The following is a 25,424-nucleotide window of genomic DNA, read 5'->3' as shown; positions in this document are numbered from 1 at the left end:
AGGGGGAGTAACTTCACCAACATGCAACCAATCTCTGCCTGGCGCAACAAAGCCTTCTCCTGGTAAGACTCCAATACATTAGGCATTGGCATTGCATATGAATTTTGATCTTTTCTATCATGAAATGGCTTGTTGTGATCTTGTTTCCTGCAACTATGGGATGAATAACAATGAGGTTAGTGGTTGTCTTCCCAACTAACCCCATCCTAGTTTGATCATACAAACATCTGGCATCAGAGGCACTTGGTTAGGCAGTAGTGGTGAATTTTTCATGCAGAAAAGAATCCAAATAGGAGGAATCCATCAACAGGGAACAATGTAGGCAGTAGACTACTTATGAAAGTAATATCGATTCAATTGGAAAAATCATGAAAGACTATAGAGGATTTGACGGAAGGTTGATTGATAGAAGAAATTCAACAAGGAATTGAAAATCAAGATGTTTCCAAGGAAAATTTTAGTTTGGTGATGAACTTGAGTTAGGTACTGGGTGAGAGGTGTAGATGCTTAGATTGTGAAATAAGAAAAATCCCTTTCCACAAAAAAGTGTCAAATCTGATGGAACCACAAAATGACGACTTGCTTAAAATCTACTTAAATTTATGCCACTTGAAGATCATCATGAATGGCACATTAGACAAAGTTGGTACACAGTTTTCTCCAAAAAGATCTACAAACTCACTAATATGGACTGTGAAAATCAATTTCTTTTAATCAACAATAGACAATGTTAGTATGTTTAGGATGTCACTTGTGTAACTTACCCAGAAAAAAGGCTACTGCTAGGTCTACCACCTTGAAAGAAATTTCTTGGAATTGTCATGCTAGTCTGACTAAACTGAAGAAGTCTTGTAAAAACATCTTTCCATGAAGAATTTAAGATTAAAGATAGTGATCAAGAGATTTATTCTGAACTGCACATAATTAGGCAAAGAAAAATTAACTGAATAGAGACTTTTCAATGTGATTGTTCAATCTAACCAGAATTTCAAAATCTTATTTGGTAAATGAAATTTTATGACATTGGTTTGTAGACGGTTCACCACAGAATCAAGGAAAATAAAGACTGACTTATCAAAAGAAAGAAATAAAATATATTAACATCCACAAGGGAAAAAAATAGGTCAATGGAACTTGGATACAACTGGAGATAATAACAAGAGGGCTAAATAAAGGCTCCAAAAAAGCTACAGACTAAAAGATAACTGAAAGATGACTAAAAATATAACAAATACAGAAAGACATCATAATAAACAAAAAATAGGGGTTAACTCAGAGTAAGGAAGACTTAATAGAAGGGGAATCCTGTGAGGCCTCCAAGATGACAATAAATGGTTCAGAAGAATAGAGTAGAGAATGCTGGAAAGCCAGAATGCTGGAAAGCCAGAATGGTCCAATTATCCAATAGAGAGGACTCGTGGTCAATGAAGATAGAGTAGAGAATGCTGGAAAGCCAGAATGGGTGAATTGGGTCTAGTTTGTAGACTAGATGAGGAGACAACATCCTTTCAAATAATCATGAATGTGTCGGTACAAGATCCAATGATGTTCCCTTAGATTGCTTTGTGCTAAGATGCTCTGGTTGGATGACCTAGGGTGGAATGAAGAGCCTTCCCAACGGAGCTCTCCAAATATCCAAGGCCAAAGAACCCCCACAATTCAAAGACGTTATTGGAGATGGTAAAGAAATTGGTGATGCAGACCTGAATATGAATATGAGATCCCAATAGGGATTTAGACATGGTAGGGTGTAGTGCCAAAGGTAAGAGAGGTAGGCTGTGTTGTGGTCTGAGTGTGTGTAGAAGTATGTTGTCTCACCGATTCTGTGTTTTGTTCTCAATTGTGTGAAGATCTATGGTACTTTGAGGGCACCAAATGACTCCAATACCGGCAATGGGCTGAAAGAATGAGATGATTAACTTTGTGGTTCTACGGGTCCTTTGTAAGGTCTTGTGTTAGGTGACAACCTCTCTCAAGAAAAATGCTCCGCACCATTGATCCTGATAGTAGAAGAAAGTAGATAGAGACTTTGTACAAACTATTGTATCTCCCATGTATCTTGCAGTAAAGAAAGACATAAAAACCTAAAGAAATAGCCTTAACCCTAAGTGTAAATGGGGCACACCGACACCTCACACCCCCAAAGAACTATAAATAATCTAGACTACCCTCAATTGAAATCACCATCATGTTTCAGCACTTTTCCATTTTTATTGAGTAAGAGGAACAGGGGGAATTCATCAATCAATCATTCATATCAGTCATCAAGCCTTTAAGTTCACAGTAAGACTTCACAAGTTCACACCCAAATATTTGTTTGAGTTTTGTTTTAGTTTTTTTATTTTCTTTCCAATATTCAAATAAACAAAATCTAAATGTCAAATATTTCATTGTAGTGTTGAAAAAAAGTCTAATTTGAGAGTTTAAGAATTCTTTTTTTTTGTTTTATTTCAAAATTACAAATTCAATGTTTATATATGCAAGATCTTAGTATAAGTTACTATATGCTGTTTGTGAGGCCTTTATTACGGCTGTTATAGGGGTTTGAAAAAAATAAAAATTATTTGCATAATGAATCAATCACTAACTAACTATTTTTAGTGTTTTATTATTTCGTTTTACAACTGTTATTTTTAGGTTTTAGAACTACTATTTTAGGGTTTGAAAATTCTAATTTTAAGATTTTAAATTTACATTTTTTCAAATGTCTAATCACACAATAATTAACTAAATAATAGTTGATTTTCAATGTTCATTTGACTTTTGTTATCCTTTGCTTCTATGTCTTGTGCGATCTAAAGATAATTAGACATAGTTAGAATGAATATTTGAAATCCTCATATAGTCAAATTAGGATTGTGTCTTGTTTATCCTTTACTTCTACATTTAATGTGACTTGAAGTAAGAAAAAAAGAAGTGAAATCCCTATTTGGTGAACTAGTTGAATAGAATTTCAATTTATCATTAATTATTGTTAGTTTCACTATTGAGCTAATCAATTATCACGTAACGAACTCAAGATTTAAAGAAAAAGGATTACAACATTTGTATATTCTTTGCTTCTTGTGACTCGAAGTAAGAAAATCAAAAGGAAAATCCTAATTTCTTGAGCCCTTGCATTATGTTTTTATGGCTACTTTAAACTATAAATTTCATATCTTGTAGTGTCACTATAAGTTATCAAAACATAAGTGATGATGAGGAGTTTGGGAATCCAAAACATGCAATTGAAACTATGAATATAGATGTGGGAGGGTAGGGAAGAAGTTTGATATATTGGGAGTGCTTCTTTTTTAAGTTTCCCTTCAAGTTGTTGGAGGATTTTGCCAAGGGTTCTTCAAATCAATTTTGTTTGAAAGGTATAATCAAACAAATCTAGCAATTCATAGAGAATTAGCCTATGGTAATGCCATTTTGTGGCCTTGAATTATAAGTAATGTTACTGGAGTTAATGGGCATCTTCTTCACATTGTAGGAAAAGGTGTTGGGCTGTGTAGTAAGTAGTTATTTAAATAGAGGGCAGAGATGTAGAGATTGTTTGGTAGTGGTGATGAGCATGTCACACCACTTGCTACTATGACAATAAGGGCTGTTAGCAATTACTGACAACCACAAGCTCCTTTTTTTGTCAAGTGCGTAAGAACCTAAGGAGAAATGTAGGGTTACAAGTTCTTCTTAAAATATGGTTTCAAATATGTTTAATGTGTCAGTGTTTTAATTTGTCTATTTTAAGACAACTTAAGCTGGAATAGAACGTAAGATAAAAGTTGAAACCTCTTTTTGAATTATAAGGGCAAACCCCTTGAGATGAAAAGTAACCTTAGACACTAAGCTATAGACAAAACATATAGTTGTTCACATTGTAAAATGCCCATTGGAGGTTTTGCAACAATGAAATAACTATCTACATGTCCTTTTGCCTTAGGTTTGAGCATAAGATTCACACAACTCTTGTTTTGCAAATGAGATTTTAAGATTTATGAATGGAAGCATCTACCTCCAAACATATGAACAACACCTTTATACTAGCTAAAGAAAAGACCAACAATTTAATGAACCCAATATTTGAAAAGGATTAACTACATGGACAAATAACAACTCACAATTCTAGGAATTGAATAGCTATGTTGCATGAAAATATACATCCTAGATAGACATATATCATCAATACAAATCGTGACACTATAATCTACTCTTATTTCAATTAATGAAATTACAAACACGATAATATAGATACCAAGGATAATAATATTTCAATAGCATAAGCATGACATCAACTATTATTCAAAATCTCTTGTGCTCAAAGCACTTATTTATAAGGTTGCAAAACACCCAATCTATGGGATCTAAGATATAATCAATTTATCTCCAAAATGAAAGTTTTAGTAAATTTCTCAAAGCTCTTGAAAAGAAGGAAAGACAAAATTATAAAGAAAGGATAAACAAAATCTTTCAAATCATATGGTCCCCATGTTCCGTATCGTCCCAATGTTTGATCTCCATTGTATGCCTGATACTTACCTTATATAGTTCAAACTAATGGATTTGTCACCATTGTATGTTGTAGGTCCATTTCTGCTTTCTCCTTGCCACACACCATATGCCTTGAACTTACTTTTTCTTCACTATGTGCCTTCCAATCATTGACCATCGTATTTCCTAACCAAATTGTTGTTTACTGGGGTAAAGTCATCTGATTGTGTTTCTTCTCAAGCCATTGTATTGTTACCCTACTCAGACCTCTTCTGTTGTTTGCTAAAACACACTCCTACTACCATACAATTTCATTATCATCAAGTTTGGAGTATTGAGGAGTGCTTCAAAAAGAAGCCTAAAGTACATCGTCTATAGTCAATTCTAGTTTCATGACATCAATAGACGTATAAATCTGACCACTTTCTTAAAATAGATATTTAATATTTATTTTAACCCCATTCCTCCTATTAATTAAATTCTATTTAATTAATTTCTTCATATTCATCTATTTGATTAAATAAATTACTCAATTTATTTAATTAAGTTCACCTAAACCTTTTCTAGCCTTTAATTAAATAAATCACTCTATATAATTAATTCCCCTTTCTCCTTTTTTAATTAAATTTACATTTAATCAAATTGATCCTTGCAAATATTTAAAATTCCTTAACTAAGAACTGATTACAATTAAATACAAGTCCAGGTCATACAGAAACATATTTTTCAACACAGCCAATGAGTTATTGGCATACCAAAGAATAACGTTAAACAGTATTATTATTCATCTGCGCAATCTCAGTTTTACTTCCAACTTGCTGGTAAACATGTCATCTATTAACAGAGAACAGGGCATTCATTATTCAAGAAGTGTATTTCGTAGTGCACCTGATAATTACGCGATATCTGTTGATGCCAATCTCGTGGGGTCTTCATATTTTCACCGAAGGCAATGTAGAAAGAGATGTCTACAGCAGCAATGATTCACCCGAACTGTATACCACCGGAAATCGATTTACACATACTGGCTTGTATTCGATATCCCTTGGCAAGCTACGCATTCATTATTCCTTCCTTTTCCGCTGTGCGGAACTACGAACTTCCGTTACGGCAGTAACGGACCTTGCTTTCCATCCCGATATCAGGTCATTGGGCTACGGTAGGTAATACATGTTGTCGCCGTGTTTAGGTTTCAATAGCACGGTATACGTGGTGAAAGTCGTTGCTAAACCATGCCCATATCGCACGCGACTTGCATGTAGGAATGCGCTCCCCGCAACACACAATAAGGATCCGCCGATAGTACTACACTCTGCGTATTCAACAATGATTCTTTTCCATACTTGAGGAACCAATAGGCCAGTTCAGTGACTGACGAAAGGCTAGTAAACTTCATGAGGTGCGATAACACACACATAGGAATTCAATTCTTTTCTTCCAGGCATGCCTCCCACCTTCCGACGCTATCCTTTTATTCACCAAAAGTTGGTTTTATTTCCCGTAATAGTTAAGTAGATAGTTACGGTATTAATAAAATGCTTTGATAATAGGGGCATGTAATATTAATTATTTATATTAATGAATGGGATATTAATATAAAATAATTAATATTTTTTTTGATGTCTAACCATATTTACTAGGGGACATTACAAAATAAATAAATCTAATTTATTTATTTAAATCCCCCACTTGTATTTATGCAAGTTGCATCTATTTTGTGGAAATAAAGCAATTTATTTTAATTAAAATCCTTTTTCCTCCACTTGCATTTTCCTACATCTACCACTTGCCTCCTAAAACCCTTCTAAATTCTTCTAATCAATTCCAATTTAGCCTAATTCATCTCTTAATTATTGTCACATTCCTAAGCAAAGAGAAGTCACTTCTCAAAACCTCCAAAGTCTTTGAAATGCATTAAAGGCTTTATGTCCTCAACAAGTTAACCCTCAAAGTCTTCCAAACCATTTAAGGCTCTTACATAACCATTAATGGTTAACTCAACCTTCTTGCATGATTAGAGACTTTATCTCTAACTCAACCCTCATCTAACCCAAGGGTCTCATCAACCATTCATGGCTTTAACCTTGGTTATCCCTTTAACCCTTGCACAAGAGTTTACCCCTTGGATAAAAGCTTTATCCAATGGATAACCCTAATCTAACCTTAACCCTTATCTCCTCGGGTAACCTTCATGTCTTCTCAAGCATTTAGTGCTTCTTTCATCTCCTCTCAAGCAACCTCTTGTTGACAATTGTCACCATTTCATTGGTGAGAATTGTGAACATGGATTGATTAACTTTCAATCCTGGCCCTTGTTAAGATTATTCAATCTTGACCATCCATTGCCCTATTTTCCCTATAAATAGAGGTCTCATTCTTCATTTTCACAATGAATAATATTTCATGCATCTACATTATAGTCTAATTAGTAAGCATTTTAGCCTCTCTTTGTTAAATCATCATAATAGCATTTAGAAGCATTTGTATATCATAGAATATCCATGCTAGACTAGTATATCATGTTATGATAAATTTGCTAATCCTTTATCATAGCATTATCTTTATGCTAGCTTAATCATCATAGATTCAATATCATACATCTTAGAATGCATTCATGCATATAAATCAAACATCACTCGTTCTTGGAGTTGTCATTCCTAAGTCACTTTGCTCAATGATTTGAGAGAAAAAACATTGACTTTAGGGATCCTGTGAGATAGAGAACAATGGGACACCCCTTGGGAAGTTGAACTATTTCAAATAGTTCCTATACTTGCACCAAGAGTCTCATTGGTGTGTGGGTCTTTTGAATCCGACTTTTTCGTTTTGTCGCCCAATTTCCCCGCATACAACATCAAAGGGAAAAATTTCAAATCAATTACAATAATTTTTTGAGCAATCCAGGTACAATCAAAATTAATTGTGAGTGGAGCACATATTTTTTTGATGCACCATAGTTTAGGAAAGTCAATATTCATTTATAATAGCTGGGAAAGGAAGAACGAAAGCTGCAAAAAGTATACCATATATAGCTTGATGTATAGACCAAATATTTTGACATCGACAAAAACGAAAGGGAAGGGAAGTCATTGGGAGCAACCAAACAAGGAAACCATAATAGTGGAATTACTCACATGAGAGAGTCTAACAATAACGAAATATTGATTGTGGTTGGCAAATAGTCTTGAAGATCATCATCCATTGAAGGATATATTGGGAGATGCACATGTAGATAAAATCATACAAATTCCTTATTTCAATTTTCGAGAATTTGAACAGTATTTAACAAGCATGGTTGCCAATTATGATAGAAAAGAACAAAAATCTGTCATGTATCATATGGACTCCACTGTCATTATTACATATACTCTAGAGGACTTTCATCGAGTATTGGTTATTCCATGCTTAGAAAGTTTAGTATCTAGACACTCCACAAATTAGAGTGCATACAACTGATCACAGAATCAGAGTGCATACAACTGATCACAGATCGTGATTGTGCCATCAAATCTGCAAAGAAGATCCTTAGTGCTTTCCAAGGAAAAGAGAGGAAAGTAGAAGAGCTTACTCATGAGCTTGAGTCAACAAAGGGCATGTTAGAAAATACTCAATTGGCTCTAATGGATGTAGAAGATCAGTTTGCTGATTTCAACCTTTTCAAGGAGAAAGAGAATGCACAAAGAGCTGAAGAAATCGAGCAAGTAATTGGTGAGCTTGATAGCCTTTGAGAAGAGTTTGATCTTGAGAACTTCACCAGAAAAACAAAAGTTGCATGTGCAGATTCGGATCAGCAAGATGGAAGTGAGCAAGAGAAAAGGGATGGCTTCCAGGTTCTTGATAACCCTCTCTTCGTGATGGATGATAAGACATGTGGTGAAGTGATTGAACATGAGACTGGGCATGGTTTCCAGTGTATGGATGATGTGGTGTCAGACCATGAGGATGTGTCACATTTTGTGAGTAGTAATCTTTCGAGGTTGCTTGATATTGAATGAATAAGTGGGGTTGAGGATGAAGACTCCACTTGGGAAGTGTTGAATCAAGATGATTTCAACATCTTTGGCATCAAGGTGTTGTCTAAACACAGTTTAGTATCCGTCCAAGGTTTTATTGCAGCAGCAAGAGTGAAGATTTCAGACTTGTTAATCATGAAGTAGGGGAGAAAGAAAGACCAGAACGAGGTGATTGCATGCTTGATAACCTATTCCTTGTGTTGAATAATAATAAGGCTCATACTAGTCCATTTTGGGAGTTGGATTTGAGGACAACATTTGTTCCATACTCCAATGTTGTTGAAGCTTTCATGGTTAGGCTTCAAGGGTTCACTAGAGGAGACATCAATTTTTTAAGTATGCACTTGGTACTTACTAGCACTTGGGGATGTGTTGAGTTTTCTTTTCAGTGTGTTGAAAATCACTTTCGGTTGGGTATCCAAGCTTGAGATCGTCAACATGGTCTGATGGAGCTTATTACATGTGAAAAGAAGGATCTTTGGAGGGATAAGGAACAAATTTTCACTCTTGATGGTGCTGCTTCCTTCTTTACCAGCCATTTGATGGTTCCTTTTGCTCATCAATTAGTGGATTGGGAAGATATTTTGAGCAAAGGATGGTTCTATGTTGAGTTGGAGTCACTAGAGAGGATATTTCCAGCCTTGGATGTAAGTAGATGTGTTGTTTTGGATGACAATTTCCTGTGTTGCAGCAGTTGTACATCTTCTTGGATGCTGATTTTCCTAAGATCAGATTTCAAGTCAATCATTTCAGACTTGGTGGGCTGCTGGTGTACTCTTTTTCAAACTTTACAGTCTCCTGGCAAGACGGGTTTATGGTCTCGGATGAGAGGTATGGCGAGTTGGGGCAATCGGTACCCATGTATGGGAAGTGTTCAAGTTCTAACTAGTGGTTATCCTTATGCCCTCTCGTCTACTTATGATTGGGACAACAAACCTTTGCTTTCTTTGGATTATCATTCTGAGGTGCTTGGAGTGGGAACTATAAGAGTTTTTTGAAGTCTCCATGGTTGTATCAGAATAACTCAATTGAGGCCTAGTAGATTCATGCGGAGTTATGGGGATGAGTTTGTTGAGCTCTTGCAAAGGATTGTTCTCCTCCTTGAAGGGAGATTTGGAGAAGTCACATTTACAGTCATGGCTTTACTTGACGCCTTTGGGAGATATGTCGAGGAGTTTGATTGTGAGTTGAGTAGACTTTATTTCATATTGCCCAGGCTTGTGATAGACAGTGGCATTGTTGATATTGATTACTCAGAGCTTTATGGGCATGAGATGCTTTATGATATTGATTTTAGTCCTTCAAGATTTTTCAGTTTGAGTATCATGGATGGTAACATTTTGGAGTTACAAGGGAGGTTAGTGCAGTTTTTGCGTGGTGTTTTCACTAATGTGATTAGAGTGACGTAACATCGATATGGTGGGTTCTTCCCAAGACGGACATGGGACCTTGGGATTGTACTTGCTTTGGTGTGGATCAATTTAAATTTTCTGGAGTTGTGGTGGCATTGCTTGAGGACAAGCAATTTTGGGAAGGGTGGACTGTAATGTCCCCTTCTCAGCAGTGATCAGTTCAGTTGGCCGTTAGCCTATCTCAGAGACCCGCAGGCTAGTCGAGAGCAGTAATTAGGGTTTTCTATTTTCTAGGAGGATGTTTTGGCAATTTTGGTGGCTTTCATGTTGGAGTTTTACAGTTTTGATTTTGGATTCCTTCTGGGTTTTCAAAAATCTTCGCAATGATGCTACATGTGTAGCAATCAGTGGAGTTTGGTATACTTACTATTTTTAGTAAGTGGGGGTGAGGACAACTTATTTTTATGGGTTTTTCTGGGTTTTCAGAGAGCTACGCGATGGTGTGACATGCAACTGAATCTGAAGACTTTTTTGGACTTACTATTTTTAGTAAGTTGCAATGGCTACTCAGAATGTGGCTAAAATGCATTTGGACACTATTTTTAGCAGTATGCTATTTTTAGTAAGTACTATTTTTGGTAGGTTTCAATGGTCCAGTTCAGAGGCTATTTCTGGCAGTGCATTTTTTCAGTACTTTTGGCCTTCCATTCAATATGGCAGTTATTTAGCATATGGGAAACAAGTATTTTTAATATATTTTAATGCCCCCCTTGGCCTAGGCATGTGACTTATGTATTTATGGTTATGACTTAGGGGGACCACTTGAGGTGATAAAGTATTATTTTAAGTCATAAGTTAATTTTGTAATGTATTTCACTCATTCATCTTGGATGCCACCTTATAAAGGTCGACTTGGGAAGAAAGGGGAAATGAAATGCAAATTTCAAATTAATGCAAAATGATCTTGCATTTGGGTTTGGCGTCCATTTGGGGGGAATGTGAATTTGAATTTGGAGGCACAAAGGTTATAAATAAGAGTGTTGGGCTCTTGTTTTGGCATCCATGAATATTTTATAACAAAGTGCTGCCGAATTTGTGCTAGACTTGTGCTTCAAAGTTGAGAGCTTCCTAGCCTTGTGTCAGTTTCGTGTTTGAGAGATAACACCTAGCCGATCGGAGAGACTATTTCTCATTTAGAGGGATAGATTGAGCTATTTGGAGATGGATTTCATTGATGCATTTTCAGTTTTCTGAGTTGGAGTGTTTTCATGTTGCTGGTTGGTTCATGGTTGTAGCAGTTAATCATTCATATCTCATTGCTTGTTTTTCTGATTGTTCTGGGTAATGGCTCGTTGGATTCCTATGTGCTATGCGCCCCTCCTTGCTGAGTTTCGTATTTTTTTGTGGAGAACCTGATTTTAAAGCAGATCACCCCTCTCTAGACAAGCCATATCAAGCTGTAGTGACATTGGGAAACGTGCAAAAAATATTTAAGGTTGTTCAACATAGTTAGTTGTTTGGTACTTGGTCGCCCCTTTCCTAACTCCCATTCGCCACTGATTTGGAGCCATTCAGAGGTGTTTTAATGGAGATATGGACTTCACAATGCTGCTGGTCTGATTTTTGGTGAGCTGATAGGCTATATCAAATTTGGTAAACTATTCATTTTGGCTTGTGTTTTTCGGTTTCATGTTTTGTAGCTTCTTGGAGTACCTTCTTTATCTATTGGAGATTGGAGCTTTATTGTACTGACAGTATCTTGTAGAGTTGCTCATTGTAAGGCTATATTCAGTTGTATTCAGTAGTACTGAAACAATCCATTTCATTTTGCACTTTACTTTCTTGTATTGCCCACTGCATAAGTGGAAGAGGCTCGCCTTGCCGCCTATCTCTATTTCATATTGTACTCCTGTCCTCCCACTGCATAAGTGGAAGAGGCTGGCTTTGCCGCCTATCTCAATTTCATATTGTACTCCTGTCCTCCTGCTAAACAAGCGATTGAGTGATAGTTTTGTTATTTCTAGTCCTCCTGCTGAAAAGTGGTTGAGTGATTGTCATTTGCTTAATTCAGTCCTCTCGCTGAACAAGTGGTTGAGTGATTGTTTTACTTTCAGAATTTCCTTTAGTGCAAGTTTTGATTATCCTAACCTTAATGGGTGTTTATTGTTGTGTTGAAAATTGAAAAAAAAAATTAAGGGGGATATTTCAAGGAGAGCTGACCCATTCATTTAGAGTTGAAGTTTACCTTCCATGTTTTGTTGATGAGTTGATTTCACTTGCATGACGACAACTTTGGCCTTGTGAGTGAGATTTTGTTCTAGGAAGTGGAGTAGTAGTTTTGGGACCCAACAAGATCTTTGTCAATACTCACTTTGAGGAAAGGGACATTAAACTTGCTAATGAAAAGGCCAAATCTCAACTCCTAGAAGTTGTTCAAATGGTCAAGCTTTCAAGGGAATGAGAACTCTTAGTAACTCATCAATTGAAGCAATGATTGGAAGAGGTTAACAAATTGTGTCATACTACTTCTCAACACTCAACTCCTTCCTCTTCCATGTTTAAACAACCAAGGACATCTTCTCACCCAACTCCTCAGTCCTAATCATGTTTTGTCTACTTCATATAGTCTGGGAAATGACTTTTCTTAAGGGGGATGATGTAGATAGTTAAAACAAATATTATTTTACTTTAGTGATATTGTACAATCGGTAAGTGTTGTTGTGACTCATCGGTTGATTATAGTAGTTTTAGGTAGTTGCTGGCAGTTGGGAATACCTTAGTAAACATTGACAAGTTTAAATACTTCTCTTGTAGTCAAGACAAGGGACTGCATTGTGCGAGAAGTTTCGATCCCAATTTTATATGAAGAGTATTGATAAATGAAAGACACTTGTTATACTCTCTCAATCAGTATGCTGTTCATTATATTCTCATGTAATCCAATCCTAAATGTACAATTCTGTTTACTTTACGTTCTTACTTGGACATGCATAGGAGAAGTAAAAAGTGACCTACATAGATAAGAAAACTTTTAAGCTAGTGGGAAAATTTTAGCCCCACACCCCATAGTCAACTGCTGAAAATTGAATGCTAAAAGGTGGCTATGTTTTTAGGATAAGATTTATCTTGAAGCACTTTTTTTACAGCTCATGGGTCCTATCATTCCATGATTTTAGATCCTTGAGCCCCTGCTTGGGACTGCATCTTAGGTTGTCTATGTTTTATCTAACCTGATCCAGCATAGGCTAAATTTAAGTATCCCGGGAATAAATAATTTATAAGGTGTGTAACTTAAATGAAGAGACATGCTGACGACAATAATTTGCGTTGGCAGCTTACAAGGGAGGAGCTTTCCTAGCAAACCTGAACAGGTATTATAATTGCATCCAATTTACCATGGAAGTTGAGAAAAATGCCCCACCTACACTTCATTGATGTACTTCTGAGTTTTCATAAGGAAGGAAGTTATTTTGCTAAGGAAAGTATATAGAAAAAAGAAACGCGCGGATGATAAATTCTTGGTGAGTCTTTTCCTCGTCAAGCATGGTTGCAAGATTTTCTCATAACCTTAGCCACAAGAGCCAAGAGGGTGGTCGATGCGATTAGTGTAAACCAAGATTTAGAACTTTTAAACAAGGTGTTTGTTTTGAATGGATACAAGAGTAAACATATCTAGAATAATGAATAAAGTAAAAGAAAGAAGGGTTTTTGCAGGTTCATTGAGAGGGGAAGAATTTCATGCCTTATCTGGGAGGGGTTTCTCAAAGATTGGAAAGAGTTCTCAGGAATTTTGCCTTTTCTGTGCAGAACTACCACGAGTAATCTTCCAAGGATAAGGTGGACCCAAGGCCTTGGAGTGGGATTCTCCTCATAGAATATAAGGTTTGTGATAAAGATTACATAGGAGAAATGATTAGGATTAATAGAGATGGAGTGGGAAGCCTAGGACAGACTCAAGGAGGATTTTCACTACTAATCAGCTTTGGCAGAGCAGTTGGAGAAAACCCAAGTACTGTATCTGTTTGGAAAATGTCAAGGTAATCTCCCATGATAAAAACTACACGAGAAAGAAAGTTTGTCACTAGAGATTACTTGTCTGTGCAACAAATTGAACAGGGACGAGGAATTTAATTTTGAGTGAAAAATGGTCCCCCCTGATTAACAGGCTCTCCATTTAGCTTCTATGGACAGTCAAATAATCAATTCACATCAATTAATTAATAATTATGAAAGATACCTATAGATTTTGGATCATTTTGATTTTGTGGGTTCATTTGATTTTCTAGAAATTCTGTCCGTATGTTTAACTTTAGCTCATAGGTATTTGCATAATTTGTATTGAGATAAGGATCTCCAATGGTTAAATTATCGATTTTGTCTACAAAGAGCCCATGGTTGTTCTCCTGCCCATATACATTGTATCTCCTAATGATGTGTTGTGTGTCATGACATGAAACGTTGAGGAATATTGTTTCTTTGCAATTTTCACAGGTCTCTCTGAAAGCTGCTTATTATTATTATTATAACCTAGTAGATGAAATCTTATGTCAATATAATCAAAATCCTGGGGAATTTATATTGAAACTAAATAATCATTAAAAAAATTAAAGCCTTCTGCAAAAATAAAAATACTTACAATCTATCCCACAGTTGACAGACCTCTTTGACCTGAAGGATGTTAGAAGTTATCCGATTGTTAAATACATATACATAAAATACAACTGCGCCCCTGTATCTACATCGTTTCATTTTGGAAAATGGCATATCCACACCCTCACTCACATACCCTTGAAAATGTATGAATTATATTCTTTACAGTAGCCAAGATCTCCTTGATATGATTCATTTTTTGGTGAAGTGAGAAAAATATTTTCTCTGGCAAGAGTGTGCTTTCTAATGATTACTTTGACTGATTGCAGTACATACATCAAGACGTTGTCATGTGTGTTACCTTGTTTGTGTGTTTAGAATTTAATTGCTATGAACCATCAAACAAGCAGGATTATCTAAATTTCAATTCTTAAAAAGGATGCTTGATTGCTAGACATGCTTAGTTTTGAGGTTTTGAATTTTATAGATAAAATCTTATTCATTAAATTTTCTGGAAAGAATTTGGTACTTGCTAGCTGCCTCTGATCTGCATTGTGACCATCTTTTTCAGTTCATAGTATGAACTTTAAAACATCATTTACAGGCTATATTAAATATGAAAATCTCAACTTGATATCTGTTTGACAGTGATGTCATTATAAGCGCAATTACTGGCTTGCAAACAGAAATGTAGTTTACATTTTACTTTTCCAACTATTTCTGGATTTAATATTATGTACAACTAAAATTAATTAATGTAATCGGTCTGAATATTGTTTCTAAATTAGTGATGAACCTATCTGTAATTTTGACCTTGAATTTGTAAGCCTCAAGTTTTTGCTTACTTCCACAAAGTTTTGTTGATGTGTGATATGGGGATTTTTAGGATGTGAAACTAAGGAACAAATTTGGGGATAATGGGGAGACAATATAGTACTTGAAAAATTAGTTATGAATTTTTTTATAACAAATAACAATTGAAACTGTAATTTACTAAACACAATGAGAGAAATGTTGAATATCAATATATTATTATATTCAAAATGTCAATATTATGATTACTTTGAAAATTGAAAAACAATTAGCCAATGTCTCTAATCATCATCCCCAAAGGTTGTGGCAAACTCCTTATAGCTGGAACTGCTAGTGCTAGTCCCATCTAGCTCAAGCTCCTCCAAACAAACACCAACCAACCTTGTCTCTGTTGTATCATCGTCAATCTATGTTAGCTCTTGTTTCACTACATTCCATTGTGCTGCCAGACTCTTCTTGGACATAAGTGTCTATGTACAACTACAAGTTTCTCCCCACTTCCAAAGTAAGTCTGTTCCTCTGAATAGGGTGGATGAAGCTGTATGTAGACTGGTTCCTCTTAGTAACAAAAGAATTAGAAACTTGGGACAAGTGAGTGGCTAGTGTAATTTTTAATGAATGAGGACCATGCATAGTCTAGCATAGTATTGGGTCCTCTTGTGCCATTGATGCAATAAGAAAAACTCCCACAGCTCTGCAACTCAGAAACTCAAGAACACATAACATTAAAACAGAGACTAGATTGCAACAATCAATATAAAAATATCTCCATTAATTCTGCAAACACACATGTATGTCTACATTGGCCTTCTATTGGCCTTCTATGAGCTGCTCTCCCTCTCTGCATAACATCTCATTTGTTTAATTTCAACCTAGCACAAATCTCAGCTGTCATTCCCCTGCAGTTGCACTTTTGCTTTCACTCTATTCTCAAGCCAAAAGCCCACACTCTAATGGTCCATGTCTACACACTCTTCTCTGCACTCACTTCAACTCCCTTACACCTCAAGATACTTCTCTCACTGGATGCGCAGCCCCACACGTTTTACTTCCATGGCCGATAAACCAACTTGGCCGGTGCCTTTCCTTAGGCCTTCTCCCTACTTTCCTACAGTCTCCCTCCTCTTATTTCTACTCTACACCCAAAGTTTTTTCTGTTGCTTTCTTCAATCTGTTTTCATCGCAGCTTTCTCTCTGTTTTTACAGCCACTACGCAGCCCACACTTCCCTCCGTTCCATTGGTGCATATCCTGCCATTATTTAATTGTTTAGCCTCTCTTCGTTTCTCTGGATGCCTCTGCATGTTCTATGCAGTCTTTCCAAAAATAAATTTTCTCCCAGCCGTTCCCCCTGCCTAGTTGCCCACTCTTCCTCTTTCCTTTATGAACCATTACTCATCACAGACCTCACAGGTTCTTTCTTTAGCCGTTTAATTTTCCATGTCAGAATTCTCCACCCATGCCTTGAAGGCAATCTCAATGCCTCCATCAATGTGTGCTATTATCTCCTTTGCAGCCCCACACACTTCGAGCCATTTTGGGGGTTTTCAATGAGACAGTCAAAGACATAACACCCACAATCAAACACCTAAAAGAGCAAAATTAGAAATTTCAAAATTGAAGTTCTCCTCTGGTGGATGCCCCTGCATCAGCCATGATCTCTCCATCCAACTTTGCCTCCGTTGGATAAGTGAGGAAAATTTGGTCCACTTAATACAAACAGTGGCGGCATCCTTAGCGTTGTACATTTTCAAAATTCCCTTGATGAATCCTATGTTTACCTCACTATCTACCATACAAGAAACTTTGCTAGGCCTTTGCATGTACCACATTGGGTTCAATGAATAGATAATATGGAAAAGGGAGTGTTGAGTTTTGACCACCTTTGTTGAATGATAGGCTGAATGTGTTCATTATAGAATTGCAAGGCAGGGTCTTTCACTTGTAGAATGACCTTCATTTGGCTAAGCATGCTCTCAATGCACTCATGCATCTCTCCAAGGTTTAAAGCATTAGAATCCCTACATTCGTTAGCCCAAAAAAGTGTTGCTCTTCCTCACTTTCTTCATCTTCTTCCCTTGCTTTGACTTATAATCTGGTTGTGGATTTCACTCTTGTGTCAAGACAATTAGTTGCAATGGCTCTTGCAACTTAGGTATCCTTTCTAGGAGAATGAAGTATGAGGCATATTAGAAATTTCTTCCTACAAAGGGTCTAGAATAGTGCACATGATGCATGGTGCTTGCAGATAAATATCTGCACATCTCTTGCATCAATAACTACTTGTTTGATCCAATCTATTTTCCCCATGTCCTTGAGTGCATTGTTCATGGATTGCACAACAAATAGTCCACCATATATGTTTGTAGTCTGCCTCAATCAGCTTCCACATTGCTTTGTATGCAAAGGTCACATCATGTGCCACATTAACAGGGCAAACATATCTGAGAATGTGAAATCGATACTCTGTATCCTTGCAGTGCACCGAAAAATCAACCCCACTAATGAAGTAAGGGTCCTTTATACATTTCACCATGATGTTGGTGAATGGTTGGTGGTCTGTCCACCCATCCATGACAATGCCACATTGACTTGTGACCCATGTAGCCTTCATTTTCTCCGTAAAGAATGTTAATTTGGGATGGTCCTCAGTTTTGTCTTCCTCGGTGGCACATATTGGCCTTGCTCTTATAATTTTAGGTATAGCCTCCTTATATTAAGGCGACTGAACAACGTGTAATGGAATACCATTGGTTGATCGATGTAGTTAATTGAAATCTTCCTTTTCCTCTTTTTCAATATAATGACAAAGTGTTGATGGTGATTTGCATGAGGCTGGGTCTGTCTGTTTGTAGTTTTTTTGAGGTTGTGGGGGTGGGTAGGGCCCATTAACATTTTAGGATTAGGTTTATTGAATTATATTTTAAAAAAAAATGTATTTATTAAATATACATTTTTTTTGGTTTGTGCAGGTCATAGGAATGTCCCAAAGTTTCTGAAATGTTCAAGGGACTTATTGAGTTTCCACATCATCTTGAGAACTTCCTGCTGTCCCCTCATTGTTTCCAATAGTGGGGGAAATCTTGGAAATTCTCTGTGTGTAAGGGGAGTATCCTCAAGATGTTTCCCCTTTGGTGGTGGTGGTTTTTTGTGAGGTGGGGTGAAGGGGATCTCTTATTCTCATTCCTGGAATGTTGCCGTTTCAGAGATAGCTTTTCTTGGTTTTAGGGGGGGGGGGGGCGCAGAATAGGTCCCTGTGGAATATTGAGTTTTTGTGTTACACCACAATTGTCTGGACTCTGGAGATGCCATTTACCTAGTAATTACAACTTCTCACAAATTTACAAATTCGTTTGCAAGGCATCTATTTAATTTGAAAAACTCTCTTTAAATTTCGTTTGTATTTATTTTACTAGAATTTCACCCTGCTTTATGATATGCATGCTGCTACACGTATCCCTATGCACATGTGCAAGTAATCTCTGAGGATGAATGAGAGTTCATTCAAAAATTCAGATTAAAAACAAGCACAATAATCAAGAAATTGTGCAGAAAAGTTTCTTCTCTAGGGAAATTTTAAATTTAAGTTTTCAAAGAATTCAAGTCAAACATTTGACATATCTGATAGCTGCAAAACAATTATAGTTATTGACAGTCCTTGTGGATAATTTATGGCATATCTTTATAGGCAATACTCAGAGGCTCTAACATTACTGCATATGTAGTATTAGGTGTACCTGCTGACATACTCTTATTTGTTTTCATTGCGACAGTACTTTGGTTTCAGTTTGGAGCACCGTATAAAGCCTCGTTACAGACAAATAGAAGAAACGGGAATATTTTCGAGTCTCTCTGGGATTTTTGGACCCACAGAGGAGGATTTTGAGTTAAAAATGTTGCGACTGCAAAAAAAAAGACGTCTACCATTCAGAAAAAATGAGGATTTCTGAAATTCCGTGTCTGTGTAATGACTTAAATGCTTGTAATTGGTATACAAACATTCATCTGAATGTGAAAATTAATGCGTTGAATCTTGTACAGATGAATTTGATGACTAAACAGGCATCTTGGAGAACACGGGCAAACTTCCAGAAAGGCACATGGCTGTTTCACTGAGTTCATTTTCTTTTCTCATTCTTTTGCAAGGCTTTTATTTTAAGCAGGAACATTATTGGGCAATTTCTGAGAATCCTTCTAGGATAATGTTGATACTTCAAACATCAATATATGTTCAGTACAAATGTGTTAAAATCTTTGTTTGTTCCCCAGAAGTTGATGATCTTCTGCCCAGCGCACTATGTTTTCTTCTCTAGAAATATAAAACACAGATTTACATTGCAAGTGATTTCATAAATTCATATCATTCCATAGTTTGAAAAGTGGTTTAGCACGTTGTTATCTACTATATTGTAGCTCTCTTCAATGAAAAATCGAAGATCATGTTTGATTACTTGCTCATTGTGTATGAAAATTTAAATTGATGTGGGCCAATTTCTATCTGCTCTCGTAGAAGCCCAGGTAAACAAAAAAGCTCTTTTGGTTGGAATAGTTTAACTACAAGAAATATTTGTACACAGAATTTTAAAATTTAGCACATTCTTTAAGGGGACTGTAGGTATGTTTGGTCATTTAGTTATATTGGTTTGTAATTTGAATATTGTTGAAAATATATTTGGACATCCAACCAAATTTAGTTGTCGTTTGATTAGTTTTTGCCTTTGTTAGCCATTTAATTCCCATTTTTAGGTGTCTATTTAGTTTAAATTTGTAGGAAAGAAATATACACGTTTGGTAATAAAATTGAATTTGTGTGCTTCTCATTTGGTCTCTTATATGAGCTGCTGTAAATTTCTTCCTTTTGCAAATTATTGTTTTCCCTTACTGCAAAATAATTTTATTGAATTAATTTAATATATGCATACGCTGCATTGCTAAGAAGTCGTACATAATGCAAATCAGGTGGCTTTGATTAATTGCAGGAAATACAGTTTCTGCTCTGTTCTATCATTTCTTTAAGGTGGTATTGGGCTATAGTAAAGATCATGCAGACTTAGCATTTATAAGTGCAGTAAGCTTTTTCAATTCAATTTAATTGAGAAAGGGGTATGGAATGTGGTAAAGGTTATATACTCGAAGTTCACAGGTCATCCAACAGCAATCAGTTCAGAGAATGCAGATATGTTGAAACGACATCAACCAATTTTCTAAGAGAACTTTTAGATGGAACTTATTACAGTGACCTCTCTTGGAGATATTTATGAGCATGAGCTGCAAGAAATGTTGAAGATGGACCCAAAGATTCTTCATCAAACCAAACTCTCAAGTCTCAAATCTGAAAGCATCAGCTTCTTTAAATCCCACAGGTTCTCATGCTCTCTTTTTGTCTTGTTTATGACGGTTTCAGCAGATGTAAAAACTGTCCGATAACTTTGCTGCCTAGTGACAAATTCAACAGTGATTGAAAATGATTGTGAATTTATCATTGTGAGTGTCCAACTCGCTTAGACCACCTCTATCATCGTTCTTATCTGACAACTTGTCTTCTACAACTTATTCAGGTGTCTTCTTGCAGAATAAGTCTTCTAGTGTCTAGTACAAGGAAGAACCTTCATGAGTACATCTTAGTGACTAAGTTAGCTGATACCACTAATTTGATCTATCCATTTCAGATCATTGAGGGTGTGTGCTTAGGTAGCTTTGCAATCTTGAGCAAACTGCAAACCGTTGGTTCCACCATAAAAAAAAGAGATGACAAGGTTCTTGCCAGCATTATCTGATGACTAGAAGTGCTGTTTTTCATGGTATAATTGGTTTTATACTGTTGTAGGTCTTTACTAGTTGATGTACAATCAGTTTTAGTGCATTCATTGTGGAGGAGCAATTGTTGGTTGGATATTACCTATAGTGGAAATGGCTATCTTTCCAACTAAAATGCAACCCATACGAAGGAGAACACTTCAAATTTTTTTTTTGAACTCTCCTTCATATGGGGTTGTGTTTCAATTGGCTGGATAGTCACTTGCTTAACTATAGAGGAGTGTTGGAAATATCATTGCATGCATATCCAAACAAATGTAATAATGATTACATATGTTCTTGTCTTTAGAGTTTATTCAATTCACAATTGTAAATGACCGTTTGGTATGCATTTGTGACAAAATAAAATGCCAAAGATCTAGTCTTAAGTCATATTATCTAGGAAAATTGAAATACGTGCTTCCCAATTGCCCACTTGTTACTTGAGCTTCTGTAAATTTCTCCTTTTTGAAAATGCTGTTTTTCTCTTACTGCAAAATAACCTTGTTTCTATAAATCTATTTGTTGTGAATGCTTTCTTTATATATATAATGTTGTAGTGAACATGAATAGTGCTTAAATAATATTTCAAGAGTAAAAACACTTCTGAATAACAACGAGATGTGAAACCTCCCCCTATAGGAATTCCCTTTTACAAAGCCATCTCTACGTGTGCTGATTGTATCTTCATCACACAAGAACTAGTCCTACTATAAACTGATTCACACAAATTGATGAACATATTTTTGTTTTGGCTGATCCTTATGGATCATGTCTCCCTCTTCAAAGACTTTTGGTCCTACAAAAGCTTGGTGGATTAGGAGACATAAGAACATCTCCAATACTTTCTCCTTGAAATAGTATTTTGCTTGCCTTTAGAGTGCTTTGTTTGAGGCCAACTACCAAGATTTTTGTGGCCCTATCTTAATCTCTTAAACTTTTTGCTACAATACTACATCATCACAACTCTCCTTGAAAATCGTCTTGGATAGTGTAGCAATTGCTCTTCATCTTCCTTATTGAAAAACGGATAGCTCATTAAGGTTCAACTTTTCATAATTTACCATTAAGGACAATTGCATGAATAGAGGTAAATCAATCATAAAATTAAATTCTCCTTCTTGCTCCAAGATGGCAATTAGCCCATACCTTATATGTTTGAGATTTTTAGTTTTCCCTTGAAACCTCTTATACCTTGTCCAACATAGTATTTGGTTTGAGACTTCTCCAATTGTTCTACACTTCAAGATTATCTTTTCTATCTACTCAACAAAATAGATGTTTATTTCTGTAATAACCCACTCCACTTAACCCAAAATTTCAATTGATTTTTTTTTTTTTCGATATAAAAATATTGATTTTTTATTCTTACTTATTCTTAATTGTGTTTGATTCAATCACATACTTAGGTACATCTATACAAATGGGATAGACATCCATCCAATCGGAATGGGCATCTAACCATACGGGTTAGGCATCTAATCATACGGGTTAGGCATCTGTCCATACGGGACAAGAGGTTTCATCTATCCAATTCGGGATAGGCATCTACCCAAACAGGGTAGGCATTTATTCATAAGAATAGGATATGCTCTGGCCAAATACTTTAGACTCATTGGGACCATCCGGGTCCTGAGCCACTCTCTAAAGACTACACTCCCTTGCTAGGAGTGCACCGAGGTCGCCGTCCTTAGGAGTGTAAAAATAATTACATAAACAAGCTTGAGTTCCGCCTCGGAATTTGGCCTAAGGCCTTGAGAAGTCGAGCGAATCCATGTGGGATTCCTTCTGAGTATGCATTGAATTAATTTTAACCTTTCAATTAGTATTTGCACCATTTGATTAAAATACCAATGAGCTTCGAGAACCAACTACTCACCCAAAACCAAATTCTAATACCCATCCCCGAACGCCTGAGTACAAGGGACAACTCCGTCCCTAGATTGCCTACATACCCGTTTCGACACGAGATCAAGGTGTAAAGTATGTAGTTCTGGTTTCTAACTATGGTTTAATGTAAACTGTTCGGTGGGTACGCAACCCTTAAACTGTTATCATCCTCTAAAAATCATCAAGATACATAAATTCCAAATCATCACACCACCAATCCCTAATGGGGTTTTCTAAGGTTTAACTAAGCGGATGTAAATTTGTTTTAAAAATTATCTTTTTAGATTATCGATCCAAGGGGGATTACCCGCCCCTTGGATTTTTTTAAAACTTTCATATGACCCTTATTTCTCCCCAGCGATTTATAGGGACGATGCCACAGACGACGTTGTTGCAGCTTTATTAGGCGTTAAGTGCAGAAGTTCAACACGATGACATTACTCGTGAGCGTGACCCAGAGGCACCATAGATACCAAACGTTGCTAAGATTTTTGGTTTCAACTTCTCTTGTATAGTTTTCTAACTAGGAATTTATCTTTGAATTTAAGTAAAGCAATATATTAGTATAGCTGTAAGAATGAGACTATTATATGCAAGGAACTATTTCTTGAAAATAAAGGTTAAGGTATTAATTCTACGTAATTGAAAGAAACATAAACAAATCATCTACTTTGGAGTAGTATTATCTTGAAAGAAACTATGATAATAATTAAAATTCCGAAATTTGAACTAATTTACATGAATGTATTAATTGCTTAGAACTATTCAATACTTGTAAAAGATAACTTATGAAAAATGATTTTGAATTACTTGAAAGATACTATTTTCTTGACAAAACAATTAAACTCTTAAATATAGATCCTATTACTTGAAGGACATTAAATTGCTTGAAAGAAAAACTAAATTATTAAATAGCAAAACTTGAAAATGAATTTAATACTTATATGTTTGAAAGGGGGAAAAAAACTTTTTAATAATAAACTTGAGAATAGCCACATTATCTATAAACCAACTAATTCTTCCATTTGAAGTAACCTAACTTATAATTTGAATCATAATACTTGAAAGGTACTAAATTGTTTGAAAGAACTGAAATGGAATAAATTGTTAAATAACAAGACTTTTGGAAATGAATCTATTAACAATGAGTTTGATAACCACATTACTTTTTAATTACCAAAGTTTGGAAATAAGATTAGAAGAGAGTCTAAATTATTTGCTAATTATCCAATATAAATAAAGCTTCTGAATAATTCTAATCAATCTTCTTCTAGTTGCTTTTGAACTAATGTAAAATCCCTTGCAAGATTATAATGAGATAACGAACTAGTCCTCCCACTTGAAGCAATGTTAACCTTATCCTTGGATATTTTCTACAAATAATAACTTTATCTATATCCTTTATTATGAAAGACAACAACGATACTAGATTTGAAAATTAATATTTGGATGACTCTTTGACAATATCTATGATTACATATTTTATGAAATTTGATAAATTATAATGACTCCCAAATCTTAAATATATAAACTTAGGTACATAATCCACACCATATAAATGTATATATTATTTTTTCTTTTACATATATTTTACTTCTAATATTTATTTATTTATTATATTTATAAAGTTATTATATTTATTTAAATGATATATTCCCTTGCCCACAAACTTTATTCTTTTTTTTTTTTAATTTCCTTTTTATATCTTTAATGAGGAAATAAAGTAATAATAATATTCAATTCTATATATCAATATATCAATTTCATAATCCCCACCCAATCATCATGATTTTTATTTTTTATTTATATTTTTAATGCAACACTACATTACTTTTTCTTTATAAAAAGGGGAAACATTATAAAAGAGGAAAGTTTAAAAGAAAAGATAATTTATTAATTAAAAAGACAACTTTATTCTAACATGCCATGTGAGAAAGGATGTTTTTTCCTAATCTTGAAATTTATTTTGAAATTATCTCCACTTCACTCCCCTTAATTTTATAAGATGAAAATAAATAAAGCCTTTCATCATTTAGTAAAAACGCATTAAAAAAATAAAAATAAAAATAAAAATAAAAAAAGAATGTCATTCATGTGACATACAAGGAAAGTCCAAGAAAATATTTAAAAAAGAAAAATAGTATTTCCTTAAAAGCCATAAAATTCCTTAAGGATTTCCTTTACTTCTCCCTTTATTTTTCTTGTGAGAATTAGACAGGGAGGCGGCAGCTAGGGTTCTACTGGTATTGATCACCATGATAGGAAGAATTTAGCTATGAAGAGGAAGCTATTACCACAAGAGGGGTGCAAGGGAAAAAAAGTATTGCTGTTTTCTTTTATTTGTTTTCGTTATGAGATTTTTTTTTTTAATTCCATTTACCTTAACATTGTCTCTCTGTTTTTTTTTTTTTTTAAATGCTCACTCAATGTAGATCTATAGCTTGCAAATCTAAAGATTGCACCTTTTAGAGGCCTAGGGAAGGGCAACAGAAAGGAGG

The 25,424-nt window shown here is 35.4% G+C and overlaps 1 protein-coding gene across 2 annotated transcripts in view; it reads left to right on the top strand.

The window, feature by feature from the left end:
• LOC131026679 (transcription termination factor MTERF6, chloroplastic/mitochondrial) overlaps positions 1–19,585 on the top strand; it is a 79,737-nt gene extending 60,152 nt beyond the window's left edge. For both annotated transcript variants that reach the window (XM_057956606.1, XM_057956605.2), the window contains exon 3: positions 19,014–19,585. In XM_057956606.1, coding sequence (XP_057812589.1) covers positions 19,014–19,190 — 177 coding nt within the window. In that variant the 3' untranslated portion in view covers positions 19,191–19,585. The remainder of the gene's footprint in view (positions 1–19,013) is intronic.
• The last annotated feature ends 5,839 nt before the right edge of the window (positions 19,586–25,424 follow it).

The sequence above is a fragment of the Cryptomeria japonica genome, chromosome 1 (genome assembly GCF_030272615.1).
Source record: "Cryptomeria japonica chromosome 1, Sugi_1.0, whole genome shotgun sequence".
In the NCBI taxonomy this organism is placed as follows: Eukaryota; Viridiplantae; Streptophyta; class Pinopsida; order Cupressales; family Cupressaceae; genus Cryptomeria; species Cryptomeria japonica.
Note: the sequence above shows the minus strand (reverse complement) of the source record. Positions and strands in the feature narration are given on the sequence as shown.